The 21,023-nt window shown below is 46.6% G+C and overlaps 1 protein-coding gene across 5 annotated transcripts in view; it reads left to right on the top strand.

Annotated features, from left to right (window-relative positions):
* The window catches only part of TIAM1 (TIAM Rac1 associated GEF 1), a 263,811-nt gene that overhangs the window by 176,760 nt on the left and 66,028 nt on the right, over nucleotides 1–21,023 (top strand). For 4 of the 5 annotated variants that reach the window (XM_077293963.1, XM_077293964.1, XM_077293965.1 and 1 more), the window contains 5 exons: nucleotides 230–304; nucleotides 3,416–3,589; nucleotides 5,532–5,636; nucleotides 6,392–6,470; nucleotides 15,201–15,287. In XM_077293963.1, the coding sequence (XP_077150078.1) occupies nucleotides 230–304; nucleotides 3,416–3,589; nucleotides 5,532–5,636; nucleotides 6,392–6,470; nucleotides 15,201–15,287 (520 nt within the window). The remainder of the gene's footprint in view (nucleotides 1–229; nucleotides 305–3,415; nucleotides 3,590–5,531; nucleotides 5,637–6,391; nucleotides 6,471–15,200; nucleotides 15,288–21,023) is intronic. The other variant, XM_077293967.1, reaches the window with a different exon arrangement.

Raw genomic sequence — 21,023 nt, 5'->3', positions numbered from 1 at the left:
AACTACAGCTCAGCTCCTGAACCGGATGCGGTGCTGTGCGGATACGGCTCCGTAGGTTCTGCTGATAACGGGCGATTGATGGGCATTCCGGGTGTTTTGCCTCCACTGATCTGATTTTGATGACCTGTCCTAGTAGACCACCCCTTTAATCTGCTGAACCCACAAAATACTGTCTATTCTCGATAAGTGGCGTGTTGATCCCATTTAGCTGTAACCTCTTTCTCTCCAGGTATTTAATGATGGATCGGAGTCTGTCAAGAAATCATTGGAAGGAATCTTTGATGAGACTGCATCAGAAGACAAGGTAATCTGAGCAACTCCTCAGCTTTCACATAACCTCTCCCCCATTAGTAAGTGGCGCCATCTGGAAGTGCACTGAGGGCACAAACATTAGTCTTTCCTTGTTCATTATGTAAACTTCCCTATAGACATAGTTTAGCAGGTGAGAACCATTTAGCCCGACGCGACATCGTGATATTACAGAAAATTCAGGGTTTATCAGAAGGACACAACTGTGCGTACTACGATGCAACAATGGCAGAATCCCCGGGCGGTCCTAGAAAGACCCCTACAACTTAGAGTGAAGTCGCAGGATTCCCACTACTTTACCATGGTGTGCAAGTGATGAAATGTCACCATGTAGCCCTCGTCTTCTCGCCTTGAGTGAGTGGAAATGTCACTGTGTAACCCTCATCTTACTGTCCTTGGTGAGTGGAAATCTCACAACGTAGCCCTAGTCTTCCCGTCTTGATTGGAACGGTCACCACAGAGCCCTCATCTTACTGTCCTTGGTGAGTAGAAATGTCACCATGTACTGTATCTTTTGTCTTGCTGTTCTTGATGAGTAGAAATGTCACAACGTAGTCCTTGTCTTCATGCCTTGCTCAGTGGATATATCACCATGTAGCACTAGTCTTCCCGCTTTGGGTGAGTGGAAATGTCACCGAGTAGCCCTAGTCTTCCCCCCTTTGGGTGAGTGGAAATGTCACCGAGTAGCCCTAGTCTTCCCGCCTTGGGTGAGTGGAAATGTCACCACGGAGCCCTAGTCTTCCCCCCCCCTTGGGTGAGTGGAAATGTCACCGTGTAGCCCTAGTCTTCCCGCCTTGGGTGAGTGGAAATGTCACCACGTAGCCCTAGTCTTCCTGCCTTGGGTGAGTGGAAATGCGACCACGGAGCCCTAGTCTTCCCCCCTTGGGTGAGTGGAAATGTCACCGTGTAGCCCAAGTCTTCCCGCCTTGGGTGAGTGGAAATGTCACCACGTAGCCCTAGACTTCCCGCCTTGGGTGAGTGGAAATGCCACCACGGAGCCCTAGTCTTCCCACCCCTTAGGTGAGTGGAAATGCCACCACGGAACCCTAGTCTTCCCGCCTTGGGTGAGTGGAAATGTCACCACGGAGCCCTAGTCTTCCTGCCTTGGGTGAGTGGAAATGTCACCGAGTAGCCCTAGTCTTCCCGCCTTGGGTGAGTGGAAATGTCACCACGGAGCCCTAGTCTTCCCCCCCCCTTGGGTGAGTGGAAATGTCACCGTGTAGCCCTAGTCTTCCCGCCTTGGGTGAGTGGAAATGTCACCACGTAGCCCTAGTCTTCCTGCCTTGGGTGAGTGGAAATGCGACCACGGAGCCCTAGTCTTCCCCCCTTGGGTGAGTGGAAATGTCACCGTGTAGCCCAAGTCTTCCCGCCTTGAGTGAGTGGAAATGTCACCACGTAGCCCTAGACTTCCCGCCTTGGGTGAGTGGAAATGCCACCACGGAGCCCTAGTCTTCCCACCCCTTAGGTGAGTGGAAATGCCACCACGGAACCCTAGTCTTCCCGCCTTGGGTGAGTGGAAATGCCACCACAGAGCCCTAGTCTTCCCGCCTTGGGTGAGTGGAGATGCGACCACAGAGCCCTAGTCTTCCTGCCTTGGGTGAGTGGAAATGCCACCACGGAGCCCTAGTCTTCCCGCCTTAGGTGAGTGGAAAAGCGACCATGGAGCCCTAGTCTTCCCCCCTTGGGTGAGTGGAAATGTCACCGTGTAGCCCTAGTCTTCCCGCCTTGGGTGAGTGGAAATGTCACCACGGAGCCCTAGTCTTCCCGCGTTGGGTGAGTGGAAATGTCACCACGGAGCCCTAGTCTTCCCGCCTTGAGTCTTACTGTCCTTGGTGAGTGGAAATATCACCATGGAGTCCTTGTCTTACTGTCCTTGAGTGAGTGGAAATGTTACCAGGGGTAGCTCTTGTTTTATCACCCATAGTGAGTGAAAATCCCACTAGGTAGCTCTAGTATTACCTCCCTTAAAGGGAACCGGTCACCATTTGTTTGCTCTATCAGCTAAAAATATCATTTTATTGATTGTCAGGTATGCATTCCACATCTACATTTGAAACCCCCGACACCCCATGCATCACCCATAAAAACCTATTTTTATTTATCCCGCGCTGTATGTTAATCTGTTCAGTCCGGTCCGATGGGTGTTGCCTCTGTTCCCTCACTCCACCCCTCCTTGGCTTGCTGTACGCATTCTTCGCCGTGAATCTCGCAGAGCGCGTACAGATTTTGCGTGTGCGCATTGCAGTGTGACCTCGCGTGTGCGCAGTATGTTTGCCCAACTGTGGGCAAAGCAGAAAGGCGCAGTACTGGCGCATGCACCATACTGCTTTTCGGCTTTACCCACAATTGGGCAAACACACTGCAATGCGCACACGCAAAATCTGTACGCGCTCTGCGAGATTCACGGCGAAGAATGCGTACAGCAAGCCGAGGAGGGGTGGAGTGAGGGAATAGAGGCAACACCCATCGGACTGGACTGAACAGATTAACATACAGCGCGGGACAAATAAAAATAGGTTTTTATGGGTGATGCATGGGATGTCGGGGGTTTCAAATGTAGATGTGGAATGCATACCTGACAATAAAATTATATTTTTAGCTGATAGAGCAAAAAAGTGGTGGAAATGTCGCCATGTAGCCCTCGTTTTTCTGCCCTAAATGGAAATGTCGCCATCCTGTCCTTGGTGAGTGGAAATGTCACCATGTACTCCCCGGCTGTCTTTAGTGAGTGGAAATGTCACCACGTAGTTGTCGTCTTACCGCTGTTAGTGATTGGAAATGTCACAAGTAGCTCGTGTCTTATGGCCCGGAGTGAGTGGAAATCCCACCAGGTAGCTCTAGTATTACCTCACTTAGCGGGTGGAAATGTCACCGTGTAGCCCTTGTTTTACTGTCCTGGGTGGAAATGTCACCGTGTAGCGAGGCAGGGAAGCCGGTCTCCAGCGTCTGTGTCTTGCAGATTGATTTAGTAATAATTTATAGTGATCCCATTTAGCATTTTGGAGGGGGGAGATTGCTGTGGATTCCTCTGTGGAGAGGTGGCAAGATTTCCCCCAGCGCTGGTTTCGTTCTGATGGAGTAATCCCCGGTGTTTATTTCTCTACAGAAGGAGAAGGAGGTGGTGGCCCTGACCAGCGTCCATCCTCACAACCCCGACGCCGACATCTGGGTCCACGAGTATCTGACGCCTTCCTGGGTTTCTTTGCCAAACGAGCAATCTGTCCTGATCGTGATTCACCCGGAGGACACGGCTAGGGACGCCTTAGAGTTCATCTGCAAGGTAATGTGGTGCGGGGAATGGACCGGTGCAGACAGACGGCGGAGCTGCTGCGGGACAGCTTTGGTCACTCCCGGATTACCTGCTCTGTGTGGCCGGTGGTGTTATCCCTGGTCTGCACACAATCTTACGCCGCAGTGAACGAGATTACTGTGATTTCTGTGGATTAGGATTTCCCGCGGCTGCAAGCTGCCACCATGTTGTGTCGTAGAGCCCAGATCTGGACTTGGCTGTGACCGTGTATCATCTGGAGGACGGATGACCCTGCACTGAACCCGGGGCGTCACTTGTCACAAATGTTCACTTATCGCCCACTGACACTATCCCAGCACAGCCGAGGGGAGGGCGATGGCCGTGTGTCCCTCATAATACTGCATAAAATCCCCGGGCTGAGGATTTTACCAAAAAGTGTAGGGGACAAAAAGGACATAAAAAGGTATTGCAATGAAAGGAGAAAAAAAAAAAAAAATTCCCCCAGGGTCTAAAAATTGACTGTCACTACTTTGTTAAAAGGATCCTTTGACAAAAGTTACAGTAGATCATAAAGTTCTGCGATCTCAGCAATCCGTTGTAAACTTTGCAGGAAGTGCTGAATTTTGCTGCGGCGCCGCCACAGGAAAAATGAAGCATTGCACTGTGTAAATCTTTTTTTATTTTTATTTTTTTTTTGTAGTAGTAATTGTGGTCGTATGTTATTACTAAATCAATGCTGCCCCCTAATGGAACTAAAAAGGAAATGTCTGTATGTAAAACTTTAAAGAGCATCAGAACAGGGGTTCCCATTTATTGTTTATAATAAACAATCGGACTATTGATTAGTCAGGGGGAACTTGTCTGCAGCAGAACACAACAGGGTGGACATGTAGTGAAAATCACTGTATATATTTAGGCATCCAGAAATATAGAGAGAAGTGAAAGGGGTGTTAACATTGCATCAAGCTAGGGTATGCCACCACTTCATTAGTGGTGAGGGGTCTACCCTCTGAGACCCCCCCCTCCCCTTCCAATCCTTTGTTTTCCCATCTAGGTGTGCAGAGAACTGCAGAATTCACTGTACTGAAGAACTGCTGCGATCCCTTTATTCTCAGGATCCGTGGGATTCTCAGAAGTCAGACCAAAGTGGTTTAAAGGGACTCTGTCACCTGAATTTGGAGGGGAACAATTTTCAGCCATAGGGGCGGGGTTTTCGAGTGTTTGATTCACCCTTTCCTTACCCGCTGGCTGCATGCTGGCTGCAATATTGGATTGAAGTTCATTCTCTGTCCTCCATAGTACACGCCTGCGTAAGGCAAGCTTGCCTTGTGCAGGCATGTACTACGGAGGACAGAGAATGAACTTCAATCCAATATTGCAGCCAGCGGGTAAGGAGAGGGTGAATCAAACACCCGAAAACCTTGCCCCTATGGCTGAAAATTGTTCCCTCCAAATTCAGGTGACAGAGTCCCTTTAAAGGCTATTTGTCACTTTCTTTAAATATGTATTTATTTTTTACTGGTGTAAATGCCGTTGTTCTCCTGAATCCAGTGATGTTATTCTTTTGTTCCTGCTCCTCTCTATTCCTGAGATATGGCCTCCTCTTTCCCGTATGTAAATATAGTATTTATAACCACGTGGGCGGGGTCCTTTGCTGTGGGTGACGTCTTTAGGACCACACCCCCTTAAATAAAAAGCCCATATCTCAGGAACGGAGAGGCGTAGGAACAAAAGAAGCACAACGCCGGATGCAGGAGAACAGCGCCGTTCACACAGACACACATGTATGACAAGTTACAGCTCCTCTATAAAAAGACGGCATGTCCTAGCAATATGTCACTTATTGAAATGGGACTACACCTTTATTAAGTGGGAATCTGCTACCATCTTGCAGACAGTGGCTGCTTTATAGGAGCAGTATGTCATCATGTGCTAGTATCATTACAGTTCATGACTTTTACTTGTGTTGCAGACTCACAAGCTGGACTACAACGCTCATTATCTACGCCTGAAATTCTTAATTGACAACCAACCCCGGCACTATATCCCGAAACACGAGGAGGAGATCTGTGAGCTGGTAATCAGGTTTTTTTTTTTTTCGACAAACTTATGAACATATGTCTATAAGGGGACAACCTGTGCTGGGACCCCCCCTGATAAGCTGATGATTGTGGGTAAAACAGGAGACATAAAGCATTAAGCCCCCCATACACATTACATGGTTGTCGGTTGAACCATCGTTCGGCCGTCGGCTTCTCTCCCGGCCCCCCCATATGGAGGAACACTCAAATGAGACTCCTCTGTTGGCGCAAAACAAAAGGGTCTCCCACTGAAATTCACCAGGTGGGCTAAGACTTGGGTGCAAGAGTCGGGAGGACCTCCATACATATTAGCTCATATCGGCGGGTTCAGCTGACTTTTGGGGTGAGAGAATGTGCCACGTATGTAATCCACGGATCCGGCTGAAAGTGGTGGGCTTTCGCCTCCTAGATCTATACGCCATATTATAGCATGTGGAGGCATATTTGTACCCTACTATCAAGGACCACTATCGTTATGGTAGAAAACACAATGGCGGCGGTGGTGTACCCTGCGCTGCTGCTTCTGCTTCACCTGCTGTACCCCGGAGGGAGGTCGCCCCCTGCAGGTCTGACCAGGAGCACTGAACATAACCACTCATTGTGCAGGTGTGGGCGAGGTGCAATCAGACATCAGTTTTTAGATGTGTATCGGAATGACTAGGACTCTGATGGACAATCATTAATGGTCAATAATAATAATAAAAAAAGTTATGGAAATTTTTTCTGTTTTTTTTTTTTTTTTTTTTTTTAGCTTTACAAAGAAATTGAAATTTGTCCAAAATGCATGAAATGCGAAAAGCTTGAAAAGATCAACCCTTCCGATAACTTTGGTAAGTTCATCATGGAATGAGCCGCTCCCATACACGAATCAAGCGTCCATGTGTTTTTGCGCCATTGCAAGATGCCTCTCGCAGCTGCGCCATCAAAAGGATCGGGCATGTCGACGTCCAGCAGCCTCATCCCTCTCTACCCCCGGATTATAGCTAGCTCCTCTTTAACCACTTAAATGCTGCAGTCAATCATTGACAGCAGTGGTGTTATTTTTTTGCAATCTCTGGAAGCTGACTGGTTAAAATGACAGCTGGGGTCCTCAAGGCTGCCATCTTAGTCCTTCTATGAAAATCAGCCCTGCACTGGACCTCATGGGAAAAACCGCTACAATATATACTTCAGGACTGTAGCTTTTCAGTGTATAGTATGAGTGATCAATCGATCACTGCGTCAAGCCCCTTAAGGGGCATAAAAAAAAATTGAATTGATCCTTTACATCGTTTAAACCGTTCACACACATACATATAGTTTTGTGAAAGTGTTTGCTCCCTTTCTGATTTCCTATTCTTTTGTATGTTTGTCACACTTAAAGGGAAGGTGCCATCTAAAAAAATAATTATTAATACTATTTGTAAAAGTATTAATGTTTTTTAATTTTGTTGCAAAATATTATTTACTAGATGGTGGCCCGATTCTAACGCATCGGGTATTCTATAATATGTATGCAGTTTATTTATGAAGATTTAAGAATAATGCAATGAATACACAGGATTTTCCGGGTAAAATATATACATTATCAGTGAAGCGGGTTTCAAAATCCGCGCCAAGTCGCGGGCAGCTGGCGAGACCAATCATCGACGCGAGATTTCCGTTAGACAGAATTAGACGATTATATGGTGGATACCCGATGCGTTAGAATCGGGCCACTATCTAGTATTCATATAAACATTGGGGCTTACATTTATGTTTTAACCCATTGGACACACTGGCATTGTTTCTCTCCTGTCTTTATTTTAAGAGTCAAAACTTTTAGTCATCTATCGCTGTATGACAGCTTGTTTTCTACAGGATGACTTATAGTTTTCAAATACACCATTTATTTTACCATATGATAAAGTTAAAAACGGGGAACATTTTTTATTCTTTCCCTTATACACTGTCCTCCATGTTGTTCTCTCCCTCAGACTGTCCTCCATGTTATTCTCTCCCTCAGATTGTCCTCCATGTTATTCTCTCCCTCACACACTGTCCTCCATGTTATTCTCTCCCTCACACACTGTCCTCCATGTTATTCTCTCCCTCACACACTGTCCTCCATGTTATTCTCTCCCTCACACTGTCCTCCATGTTATTCTCTCCCTCACACTGTCCTCCATGTTATTCTCTCCCTCACACACTGTTCTCCATGTTATTCTCTCCCTCACACACTGTCCTCCATGTTATTCTCTCCCTCACACACTGTCCTCCATGTTATTCTCTCCCTCACACACTGTCCTCCATGTTATTCTCTCCCTCACACACTGTCCTCCATGTTATTCTCTCCCTCACACACTGTTCTCCATGTTATTCTCTCCCTCACACACTGTCCTCCATGTTATTCTCTCCCTTACACTGTTCTCCATGTTATTCTCTCCCTCACACACTGTCCTCCATGTTATTCTCTCCCTCACACACTGTCCTCCATGTTATTCTCTCCCTCACACAGTCCTCCATGTTGTTCTCTCCCTCACACACTGTCCTCCATGTTGTTTTCTCCCTCACACACTGTCCTCCATGTTGTTCTCTCCCTCACACACTGTCCTCCATGTTGTTCTCTCCCTCACACACTGTCCTCCATGTTGTTCTCTCCCTCACACACTGTCCTCCATGTTGTTCTCTCCCTCACACACTGTCCTCCATGTTGTTCTCTCCCTCACACACTGTCCTCCATGTTGTTCTCTCCCTCACACACTGTCCTCCATGTTGTTCTCTCCCTCACACACTGTCCTCCATGTTGTTCTCTCCCTCACACACTGTCCTCCATGTTGTTCTCTCCCTCACACACTGTCCTCCATGTTGTTCTCTCCCTCACACACTGTCCTCCATGTTATTCTCTCCCTCACACAGTCCTCCATGTTGTTCTCTCCCTCACACACTGTCCTCCATGTTGTTCTCTCCCTCACACACTGTCCTCCATGTTGTTCTCTCCCTCACACACTGTCCTCCATGTTGTTCTCTCCCTCACACACTGTCCTCCATGTTGTTCTCTCCCTCACACACTGTCCTCCATGTTGTTCTCTCCCTCACACACTGTCCTCCATGTTGTTCTCTCCCTCACACACTGTCCTCCATGTTGTTTTCTCCCTCACATAGTATAGAAGAACGCGGCACTCGCTAGAAATGGTGCTGTTGGTGCTCAAGTCAGGCATCCAACCCATTGAAATATAGTAATGAACTTGACTCTTTGTATATGCAAATATAGAGCTTCGTTTTATTTATACATCCAGACACAATGGTTATGAACTTTTTCGGTCCATCAAAGGACCTTCATCAGAACACTCTTTAGCATGAACTGGATGTGGAGGGATGCCCTGTAAACGGAAATGAGCATCCAAATTAAGTTAACCTGCTGTAAACGGTGTATGCTGTATACCAGCTGAGGAACATGAGCCAAAAAGCGCATAAGGTAAGGGCAATATAACTGCAAGGGAACAGCGCTGTCAAGTCCTAGTGTGCGCCGTGCAGCATATACCGAGTGCCAAGTTCATTACTTTAACTCTCCCTTACAGACTGACCTCCAACGCTGATTGGTTGAGGCCGGCCGGGTGCGACAAATCAGCGACGCGGGATTTCGGTAACAGACCCTTAGACAAATATAGATAGATACTGTAGATAGATAGATAGTAAAAAGGTTTGATGTTTCCACTTTTAAACACCAGGGGGAGCAGCTGCTGTAATTTGCCATGAAAACCTAGTGTACAACTATCTCACATTACGACTGCAGTAAATGTGGGTGGGGCCTGATCACGTGTGACATCACTCCTCCCTCCCCTTCTGAGCATTTGTTAAAAGATAAGAGGCGGTGAAGTTTGGGATCACAGTGAGGTGCCATTTTGTTGACTGCCAGTGATACTGCTAAGGCTACTTTCACACTAGCGTTTTTTGCAATCCGTCGCAATGCGTCGTTTGGCTGAAAAAACGCATCCTGCAGAAGTGCTTGCAGGATGCGTTTTTTCCCCATAGACTAACATTAAGCGACGGATTGACTCACGTCGCAACCGTCGTGCGACAGTTGCGCCATGTTGTGGCGGACCGTCGGCACAAAAAAACGCTACATGTAACGTTTTTTGCTCACGACGGTCCGCTTTTTCCGACCGCATGCGCGGCCGGAACTCCGCCCCCTCCTCCCCGCGCTTCCCCGCACTTCCCCGCACCTCACAATGGGGCAGCGGATGCGCTGGAAAAATGCATCCGCTGCCCCCGTTGTGCGGCGGAGACAACGCTAGCGTCGGTAACCTCGGCCCGATGCACTGCGACGGGCCGAGCCCGACGCTAGTGTGAAAGTAGCCTAAGTAGTGTGTCACCGTGCTGCTTGCTGTATCATAAACTTGGGTTAGATGCACTACACGCATCTAGATACAGGGTTCAGCGGTTCACATGATGAGGTTAGATACACCAGTCTGGGGAGTGTCACATGTTGGGATTAGATATATTTTCACTTAATACTGTATTTCTTACTTGAAGCTGCAATCCTCTCAACTCTGCTACACACGCACACTCACACACAGGAAAATGCGCGTGTGCACTCAGACGCGCGCAGGAAAAAGATATGTAGAGACATACAAAGCCATCCACAACCTGTCTCCTCCTTACATCTGTGACCTCATCTCCTGGTACTTACCTACACGCAACCTCCAATCCTCACAAGATCTCCTTCTCTACTCCCCTCTTATCATGTTATTCTCTCCCTCACACTGTTCTCCATGTTGTTCTCTCCCTCACACACTGTCCTCCATGTTATTCTCTCCCTCACACTGTCCTCCATGTTATTCTCTCCCTCACACTGTTCTCCATGTTATTCTCTCCCTCACACACTGTTCTCCATGTTATTCTCTCCCTCACACACTGTCCTCCATGTTATTCTCTCCCTCACACACTGTCCTCCATGTTATTCTCTCCCTCACACACTGTCCTCCATGTTATTCTCTCCCTCACACAGTCCTCCATGTTGTTCTCTCCCTCACACACTGTCCTCCATGTTATTCTCTCCCTCACACACTGTCCTCCATGTTATTCTCTCCCTCACACACTGTCCTCCATGTTATTCTCTCCCTCACACACTGTCCTCCATGTTATTCTCTCCCTCACACACTGTCCTCCATGTTATTCTCTCCCTCACACACTGTCCTCCATGTTATTCTCTCCCTCACACTGTTCTCCATGTTATTCTCTCCCTCACACACTGTCCTCCATGTTGTTCTCTCCCTCACACACTGTCCTCCATGTTGTTCTCTCCCTCACACACTGTCCTCCATGTTGTTCTCTCCCTCACACACTGTCCTCCATGTTGTTCTCTCCCTCACACACTGTCCTCCATGTTGTTCTCTCCCTCACACACTGTCCTCCATGTTGTTCTCTCCCTCACACACTGTCCTCCATGTTCTCTCCCTCACACACTGTCCTCCATGTTATTCTCTCCCTCACACAGTCCTCCATGTTGTTCTCTCCCTCACACACTGTCCTCCATGTTATTCTCTCCCTCACACAGTCCTCCATGTTGTTCTCTCCCTCACACACTGTCCTCCATGTTGTTTTCTCCCTCACACACTGTCCTCCATGTTGTTCTCTCCCTCACACACTGTCCTCCATGTTGTTCTCTCCCTCACACACTGTCCTCCATGTTGTTCTCTCCCTCACACACTGTCCTCCATGTTATTCTCTCCCTCACACAGTCCTCCATGTTGTTCTCTCCCTCACACACTGTCCTCCATGTTGTTTTCTCCCTCACACACTGTCCTCCATGTTGTTCTCTCCCTCACACACTGTCCTCCATGTTATTCTCTCCCTCACACACTGTCCTCCATGTTATTCTCTCCCTCACACTGTTCTCCATGTTATTCTCTCCCTCACACACTGTCCTCCATGTTGTTCTCTCCCTCACACACTGTCCTCCATGTTGTTCTCTCCCTCACACACTGTCCTCCATGTTGTTCTCTCCCTCACACACTGTCCTCCATGTTGTTCTCTCCCTCACACACTGTCCTCCATGTTGTTCTCTCCCTCACACACTGTCCTCCATGTTGTTCTCTCCCTCACACACTGTCCTCCATGTTGTTCTCTCCCTCACACACTGTCCTCCATGTTGTTCTCTCCCTCACACACTGTCCTCCATGTTGTTCTCTCCCTCACACACTGTCCTCCATGTTGTTCTCTCCCTCACACACTGTCCTCCATGTTGTTCTCTCCCTCACACACTGTCCTCCATGTTGTTCTCTCCCTCACACACTGTCCTCCATGTTGTTCTCTCCCTCACACACTGTCCTCCATGTTGTTCTCTCCCTCACACACTGTCCTCCATGTTGTTCTCTCCCTCACACACTGTCCTCCATGTTGTTCTCTCCCTCACACACTGTCCTCCATGTTGTTCTCTCCCTCACACACTGTCCTCCATGTTGTTCTCTCCCTCACACACTGTCCTCCATGTTGTTCTCTCCCTCACACACTGTCCTCCATGTTGTTCTCTCCCTCACACACTGTCCTCCATGTTGTTCTCTCCCTCACACACTGTCCTCCATGTTGTTCTCTCCCTCACACACTGTCCTCCATGTTGTTCTCTCCCTCACACACTGTCCTCCATGTTGTTCTCTCCCTCACACACTGTCCTCCATGTTGTTTTCTCCCTCACATAGTATAGAAGAACGCGGCACTCGCTAGAAATGGTGCTGTTGGTGCTCAAGTCAGGCATCCAACCCATTGAAATATAGTAATGAACTTGACTCTTTGTATATGCAAATATAGAGCTTCGTTTTATTTATACATCCAGACACAATGGTTATGAACTTTTTCGGTCCATCAAAGGACCTTCATCAGAACACTCTTTAGCATGAACTGGATGTGGAGGGATGCCCTGTAAACGGAAATGAGCATCCAAATTAAGTTAACCTACTGTAAACGGTGTATGCTGTATACCAGCTGAGGAACGTGAGCCAAAAAGCGCATAAGGTAAGGGCAATATAATTGCAAGGGAACAGCGCTGTGTCCAAGTCCTAGTGTGCGCCGTGCAGCATATACCGAGTGCCAAGTTCATTACTTTAACTCTCCCTTACAGACTGACCTCCAACGCTGATTGGTTGAGGCCGGCCGGGTGCGACAAATCAGCGACGTGGGATTTCGGTAACAGACCCTTAGACAAATATAGATAGATACTGTAGATAGATAGATAGTAAAAAGGTTTGATGTTTCCACTTTTAAACACCAGGGGGAGCAGCTGCTGTAATTTGCCATGAAAACCTAGTGTACAACTATCTCACATTACGACTGCAGTAAATGTGGGTGGGGCCTGATCACGTGTGACATCACTCCTCCCTCCCCTTCTGAGCATTTGTTAAAAGATAAGAGGCGGTGAAGTTTGGGATCACAGTGAGGTGCCATTTTGTTGACTGCCAGTGATACTGCTATGGCTACTTTCACACTAGCGTTTTTTGCAATCCGTCGCAATGCGTCGTTTGGCCGAAAAAACGCATCCTGCAGAAGTGCTTGCAGGATGCGTTTTTTTCCCCATAGACTAACATTAAGCGACGGATTGACTCACGTCGCAACCGTCGTGCGACAGTTGCGCCATGTTGTGGCGGACCGTCGGCACAAAAAAACGCTACATGTAACGTTTTTTGCTCACGACGGTCCGCTTTTTCCGACCGCATGCGCGGCCGGAACTCCGCCCCCTCCTCCCCGCGCTTCCCCGCACCTCACAATGGGGCAGCGGATGCGCTGGAAAAATGCATCCGCTGCCCCCGTTGTGCGGCGGAGACAACGCTAGCGTCGGTAACCTCGGCCCGATGCACTGCGACGGGCCGAGCCCGATGCTAGTGTGAAAGTAGCCTAAGTAGTGTGTCACCGTGCTGCTTGCTGTATCATAAACTTGGGTTAGATGCACTACACGCATCTAGATACAGGGTTCAGCGGTTCACATGATGAGGTTAGATACACCAGTCTGGGGAGTATCACATGTTGGGATTAGATATATTTTCACTTAATACTGTATTTCTTACTTGAAGCTGCAATCCTCTCAACTCTGCTACACACGCACACTCACACACAGGAAAATGCGCGTGTGCACTGACACGCGCGCAGGAAAATGCGCGTGTGCGCTCAGACACGCGCGCAGGAAAAAGATATGTAGAGACATACAAAGCCATCCACAACCTGTCTCCTCCATACATCTGTGACCTCATCTCCTGGTACTTTCCTACACGCAACCTCCGATCCTCACAAGATCTCCTTCTCTACTCCCCTCTTATCTCCTCTTCCCACAATCGCATACAAGATTTCTCCCGTGCTTCCCCCATACTCTGGAACCCTCTACCTCAACACAACAGACTCTCGCCTACCATCGAAACTTTCAAAAAGAACCTGAAGACCTACCTCTTCCAATAAGCCTACAACCTGCAGTAACCACCGATCCACCAAACCACTACACGACCAGCTCTATCCTCACCTACTGTATCCTCACCCATCCCTTGTAGATTGTGAGCCCTCGCGGGCAGGGTCCTCTCTCCTCCTGTACCTAGCTTTAGAAGATTTTTTTTGGTCTACTTCACTTTGTCAGGCAGGTCCTATTTAAGTGATTTTGTGATTGATGACAGGTGTGGCAGTCATCAGGCTTGGGTGTAGCCGGGGAATTTGAACCCAAACATGTGATAGACCACAGTTCATTTATGTTTAAAGGTGGGGTAATAACTTTCACACAGGGCCCTGTAGTTTTGGATTTCCTTTTCCCTTAATAATAAAGACTTTATTTTAAAAACTGCATTTTGTGTTATTTGTCAAATGTTTCAGAACACCAAACAAATTTAAATAAATTTAAATATTAGTGTGACACAAGCATGTAAAAGAATAGGAAATCAGGAAGGTGGGCAAACACTTATTCACACAAGAAAATATGTAAAAATGTGTTAATTCCATCAGTATTCTATACCGAAAGCGTAAAAATGAAATCTCTCCAGGTCTTGAAAGGATTAAGCTGTGTTTTTTTTTTTATGTTCTGTTTCTCCAGGGCTTGTAATTTCCTGTCTGTTTTGTGTATATGACTGTAGTGTACGTTAGGGTTGCAGGACTATGGATGGGATAATTGCTTTATTTTCAGACAAAATGTGTGATGTTAAATTGTCATTGAATACGGATTTAATTTATTCGCTGCAAATTAAACAAAATTCTGCCTTTATAATAATGTGCAAAAAAAGTCACATTCTGAGCGACCTGCTGTCTCTGCTGAAGTACACCACTGCCACCTAGTGGGGCATTTGCTAACTTCTCTTGAGTGAAATATTTGCAGCTTTTCTTGATGTTTTTGCCTGTGATCAGATGAATAAGCTGCTTTCTTCTGGGCATCACTTTACAGATCTTTAGAAAACTGCTCTCTGCTCTTATTTCTTACACTCTACAGTCTTCAGGGAGGGCTATTCATTGCATAATGAATAGTTATGTACATAATGGGGGTAGTAGTTTCACGATCGCTGCAGAGCACAGATCACTGACCTATACATACTTCTTATGTCGGGCCTTACTTATATCATGTTTTCCGTCCTTTCTAGGATTCTCTCTTTGTTCGGTGGAAGAAGACGGCCGCCATCATCTGTATGTTAGTAATGTTAGAGAGACTGGCCTGGCCTTTAAGAAAGGTAGGTGACAGTGTGATATAATCTGGGAGCACGAACTGGATATATTAGGATGGAAATGCCAGGCATAGTGTTTGTATTATACAGAAGCTGACTCTAGGTTAGTCCAAGAAAAGTAATTTTATATACAGTGCATTGAAAAAGTATTCATACCCCGTGGGCTTTTCTAAATTCCCAATGGGATTGAGGTCTGGACTGTGACTGGGCCTTTTACATACATGAATATGCTCGCATCTAAACCCTCCATTGTAGCTCTGGTAGGATGTTTAGAGTTGTTGTCCTACTGGAAGGTGAACCTATGTACCAATCTCACGTCATATGCAGCCTTTGACATATTTTTTTCTTCCAGGACTGCCCTGTATTTAGCTCCATCCATCTTCTCATCTACTCTGACCAGCTTCTCTGTCCCCGCTGAAGAGAAGTATCCCCACAGCAGGATGCCGTCACCACCATGTTTGACGGTGGGGCTGGTGTTTTCAAAGTGATGTGCAGTGTTAGTTTTCCACCACACGTAGCGCTTTGCATTTAGCACAATAAGTTCTCTTTTGGTCTCATCTGACCAGAGTCCCTTCTTCCACATGCTACCAGTGTCCCCTATATGGCTTTTTACAAATTGAAAATTTGACTTTTTGTGCTTTTTCAAAACTGGCTTTTTCCCTGCCATGCTTGCAAAGGCCAGACTCGTGGAATGTACGACTGAGGGCTCATACTGATCTGCGAGGAAAACTGGTGATTGCAATGCTTTAAAAAAAAAAAATCAATATTGATCCCTGATCATCTGATTTTTTTTTTTTTTTTCCTTAGCAGAAATTGGACGGACAAAAAATGCTGTGATAGTCCTCGTATCTTGGAGGAGACTCGCCAATGCAAGTCAATGGGTGTGATTTAAAAAAAAAAATAATAATTTTTGTCACTCAGACCATGTGAGTGCCGTCCGATTTTTATGCACACATGTCCTTGAAAGCCCGACATTTCATCAGCCACGTACATCAAAATCACAGCGTGACCCGACAAGTAGAATAGATATAACAGATATAACACATAAAATAGATATAAAGAGGTCAGTCACCTATACAATATAAGTAGTACAGTGTCTGTGTAGCTTAGTGTATATGTATTTTATTGCTGAATACATTTTCTGAAAAATATGGAGCGTGGGATCTCCAGACATTTTAGTAACCAGCAGAGGGAAAGCTGACAGCTTGTGGCTGATGATCATAGTCTGGGAAGGGGGTAAAACCCATGCAGCTTCCCAGGCTACTAATATTAGCTCACAGCTGTATACTTAGCCTTTCCTGGAATTAAAATGGGGGACCCCCCCAATAACCCACTGGGTCCCCCTATAATCAGTATCCAGCAAAGGCTAAGCAGACAGCTACGGGCTGATATTAATAGTCCGGGAAGGGGCCACGGATATTGGCCCCCTCCCAGACGAAAATCATGAGCTCTCAGCCACCCCAGAAATGACGCATCCATAAGATGCTTTTATTCTGGCACTTAGCCTTGCTCTTCCCACTTGCTCAGGTGCAGTGGCAAGTGAGGTGATAATATTGGGCTTGATGTCACCTTTGTATAGTCAGATGACATCAAGCCCAAGGGTTAGTAATGGAGAAGAGTCTATAAGATGCCCCTACTGCTAACTCCATAGTCAAATTGTGAAAAAAATAACACCCAGAATAAAGTCATTTTATTTGAACGAATGACATACTCCCTCTAACTGACCCCAAAACAGTTATACTTACACTACGCCCAATCCACTGAAGCAATTGTCTCCTGTTAAAAAGAAGAAAAAAGTAGAATAAACAACCGTATTCCTCACCTGTCTGAGAAAATAATCCAATTGTCCTGCGATGCGTCTAGCCCTGCTACATCTAGATGGCAGGCTGCATTGTTGCATGATGCGACTATACAGCCTGCCATCCAGCAGAGACACTGAGCTACGTGTGCTTGCTCAGCGCCTCGCGGTGACGTGCTAAGGTTGAGTGGAGTTATATCCAATGAACTAGTTTCACCTCACTGACGTCACCGCAAGTGAGAAAGTTCTCATGCTCACGGTGCGTTCAGAAATGTAAGAAGTTTTCCTTTGAAAACTGTAAATTACGAGAATTGCTGTATGTAAAAGTTCATGTTAAAATCGGATCGCATTCATGTCATTCGGATGTTAACGGCTGAAAATCACACGGCACTTGCATGACACTCGTCCCACTTTACTTGACTGATATTGGATTTTTTTTTTTTTTTTTTGCGGTGATGGGTATGAGCTCTTAGTTATTTTTTGGACAGATTCTTCCTCCTGAGCTGTGGATTTCTGCAGCTCCTCCAGAATGACCATGGGCCTCTTGGTTGCTTCTTTGATTAGTGCTCTCCTTGCTTGAGATGTCCGTTTAGTAGACGGCCATGTCTTGGCAGGTTTGCAGTTGTCGTACTCCTTCCATTTTTGGATGATTGAACAGTGCTCTGTAAGGTGACCAGAGCTTGGGATGTTTCTTTTCTAACCTAACCCTGCTTTTAGTCTTCATACCACCTTATCCATGACCTGTCTGGTGTGCTCCTTTGTGTGATTTCATCCCTAATGTTCAAAAACAGATTACAGAGGGTTGAGTAGAAATGCACATCAGTTTTCAGATTTATATTTTTAAAATATTTTCGAAAGCATACATCATTTTAATTTGCACTTCAGAAACACTGGCTACTTTGTGTTGGTATCGCATAATATCCCAGTAAAATACATTTCAAGTTTGTGGGTGTAACAATAAAAAAATGTGAGATCACGGGGTATGGATACTTTTTTCAAGGCACTGTATTCACACATTGACTGCACCAGCAGAAAAGTGAGTGCCGCCCTGGATACAGGATGTAACTCCGGATCAGTAATGTATGTACACAGTGACTGCACCAGCAGAATAGTGAGTGCAGCTCTGGACTATAATACAGGATGTAACTCGGGATCAGTAATGTATGTACACAGTGACTGCACCAGCAGAATAGTGAGTGCAGCTCCGGGGTATAATACAGGATGTAACTCAGGATCAGTAATGTAATGTATGTACACAGTGACTGCACCAGCAGAATAGTGAGTGCAGCTCTGGGGTATAATACAGGAGGTAACTCAGGATCAGTAATGTAATGTATGTACACAGTGACTGCACCAGCAGAATAGTGAGTGCAGCTCCGGGGTATAATACAGGATGTAACTCAGGGTAAGTGATGTAATGTATGTACACGGTGACTGCACCAGCAGAATAGTGAGTGCAGCTCTGGAGTATAATACAGGTTGAAACTCAGGATCAGTAATGTAATGTATGTACACAGTGACTGCACCAGCAGAATAGTGAGTGCAGCTCTGGGGTATAATACAGGATGTAACTCAGGATCAGTAATGTATGTACACAGTGACTGCACCAGCAGAATAGTGAGTGCAGCTCTGGGGTATAATACAGGAGGTAACTCATGATCAGTAATGTATGTACACAGTGACTGCACCAGCAGAATAGTGAGTGCAGCTCTGGGGTATAATACAGGATGTAACTCGGGATCAGTAATGTATGTACACAGTGACTGCACCAGCAGAATAGTGAGTGCAGCTCCGGGGTATAGTACAGGTTGTAACTCAGGGTAAGTGATGTAATGTATGTACACGGTGACTGCACCAGCAGAATAGTGAGTGCAGCTCTGGAGTATAATACAGGAGGTAACTCATGATCAGTAATGTAATGTATGTACACAGTGACTGCACCAGCAGAATAGTGAGTGCAGCTCTGGAGTATAATACAGGATGTAACTCGGGATCAGTAATGTATGTACACAGTGACTGCACCAGCAGAATAGTGAGTGCAGCTCTGGGGTATAATACAGGAGGTAACTCATGATCAGTAATGTAATGTATGTACACAGTGACTGCACCAGCAGAATAGTGAGTGCAGCTCTGGGGTATAATACAGGATGTAACTCGGGATCAGTAATGTAATGTATGTACACAGTGACTGCACCAGTAGAATAGTGAGTGCAGCTCTGGAGTATAATACAGGATGTAACTCGGGATCAGTAATGTAATATATGTACACGGTGACTGCACCAGCAGAATAGTGAGTGCAGCACTGGAGTATAATACAGGATGTAACTCGGGATCAGTAATGTAATGTATGTACACGGTGACTGCACCAGCAGAATAGTGAGTGCAGCTCTGGAGTATAATACAGGATGTAACTCGGGATCAGTAATGTACCGTATATACTCGCGTATAAGCCGACCCCCCTAATTTTGCCACAAAAAACTGGGAAAACTTATTGACTCTAGCATAAGCCTAGGGTGGAAAATGCAGCAGCTACCGGTGAATTTCAAAAATAAAAATAGATGCTCCATACCATTCATTATTGCCCCATAGATGCTCCATATAAAGCTGTGCCATATATAATGCTCCATACCATTGATTATTGCCCCATATATTATCCATATATAGCTGTGCCATATAGAATGCTCTGCACCGTTCATTGTGGCCCCATAGATGCTCCATATAAAGCTGTGCCCCATATACAATGCTCTGCACCGTTCATTATGGCCCCATAGATGCTCATTATAAAGCTGTGCCATATATGCTCTGCAGCGTTCAGTTTGGCCCCATAGATGCTCCACATAAATCTGTGCCACATATAACGCTGCTGCTGCAGTAAAAAAAAACAAAAAAACACATACTCACCTTTCTTGCTTGCAGCTCCCCAGCTTCCGGTCCCGGCGTCTCTCTGCACTGACTGATCAGGCAGAGGGCGGCGTGCACACTATATGCATCATCGCGCCCTCTGACCTGAACAGTCAAAGCGGAAAGAGGCCGGGAAGATGGAGCGGCGCCCGGCGTGTGGATCGTGGACAGGTAAATATGCGATACTTACCTGCTCCCGGCGTCCCGCTCCTTCCCCCGGACAGCTGGTCTCCGGGTGCCGCAGCCTCTTCCTCTATCAGCAGTCACCGGCACCGCTGATTAGAGAAATGAATATGCTGCTCCACCCCTATGGGAGTGGAGTCCATATTCATAAGTTTAATGAGCGGTCCCACGTGACCGCTGTACAGGGGAAGAGCTGCGGTACCCGAAGACAGTGTGACTGGCAGGGGGAGCGTCAGGATCGCCGGGACTAGGTAAGTATGCCTCAGCGCCCTCTCCCCCTCACCCGCCGACCTTGCCACAGACCGTGACTCGAGTATAAGCCGAGAGGGGCACTTTCAGCCCAAAAATTTAGGCTGAAAATCTCGGCTTATACTCGAGTATATACGGTATGTACACAGTGACTGCACCAGCAGAATAGTGAGTGCAGCTCCGGGGTATAGTACAGGATGTAACTCAGAATAAGTGATGTAATGTATGTACACGGTGACTGCACCAGCAGAATAGTGAGTGCAGCTCTGGAGTATAATACAGAATGTAACTCAGGATTGGTAATGTATGTACACAGTGACTGCACCAGCAGAATAGTGAGTGCAGCTCTGGGGTATAATACAGGATGTAACTCCGGATCAGTAATGTATATACACAGTGACTGCACCAGTAGAATAGTGAGTGCAGCTCTGGAGTGTAATACAGGATGTAACTCGGGATCAGTAATGTAATGTATGTACACAGTGACTGCACCAGCAGAATAGTGAGTGCAGCTCTGGGGTATAATACAGGATGTAACTCCGGATCAGTAATGTATATACACAGTGACTGCACCAGTAGAATAGTGAGTGCAGCTCTGGAGTATAATACAG

Source organism: Ranitomeya variabilis, chromosome 3 (genome assembly GCF_051348905.1).
Source record: "Ranitomeya variabilis isolate aRanVar5 chromosome 3, aRanVar5.hap1, whole genome shotgun sequence".
NCBI classification, from domain to species: Eukaryota; Metazoa; Chordata; class Amphibia; order Anura; family Dendrobatidae; genus Ranitomeya; species Ranitomeya variabilis.
The sequence above is the reverse complement of the archived record's forward strand: the minus strand, read 5'-3'. Positions and strand labels throughout refer to the sequence as shown.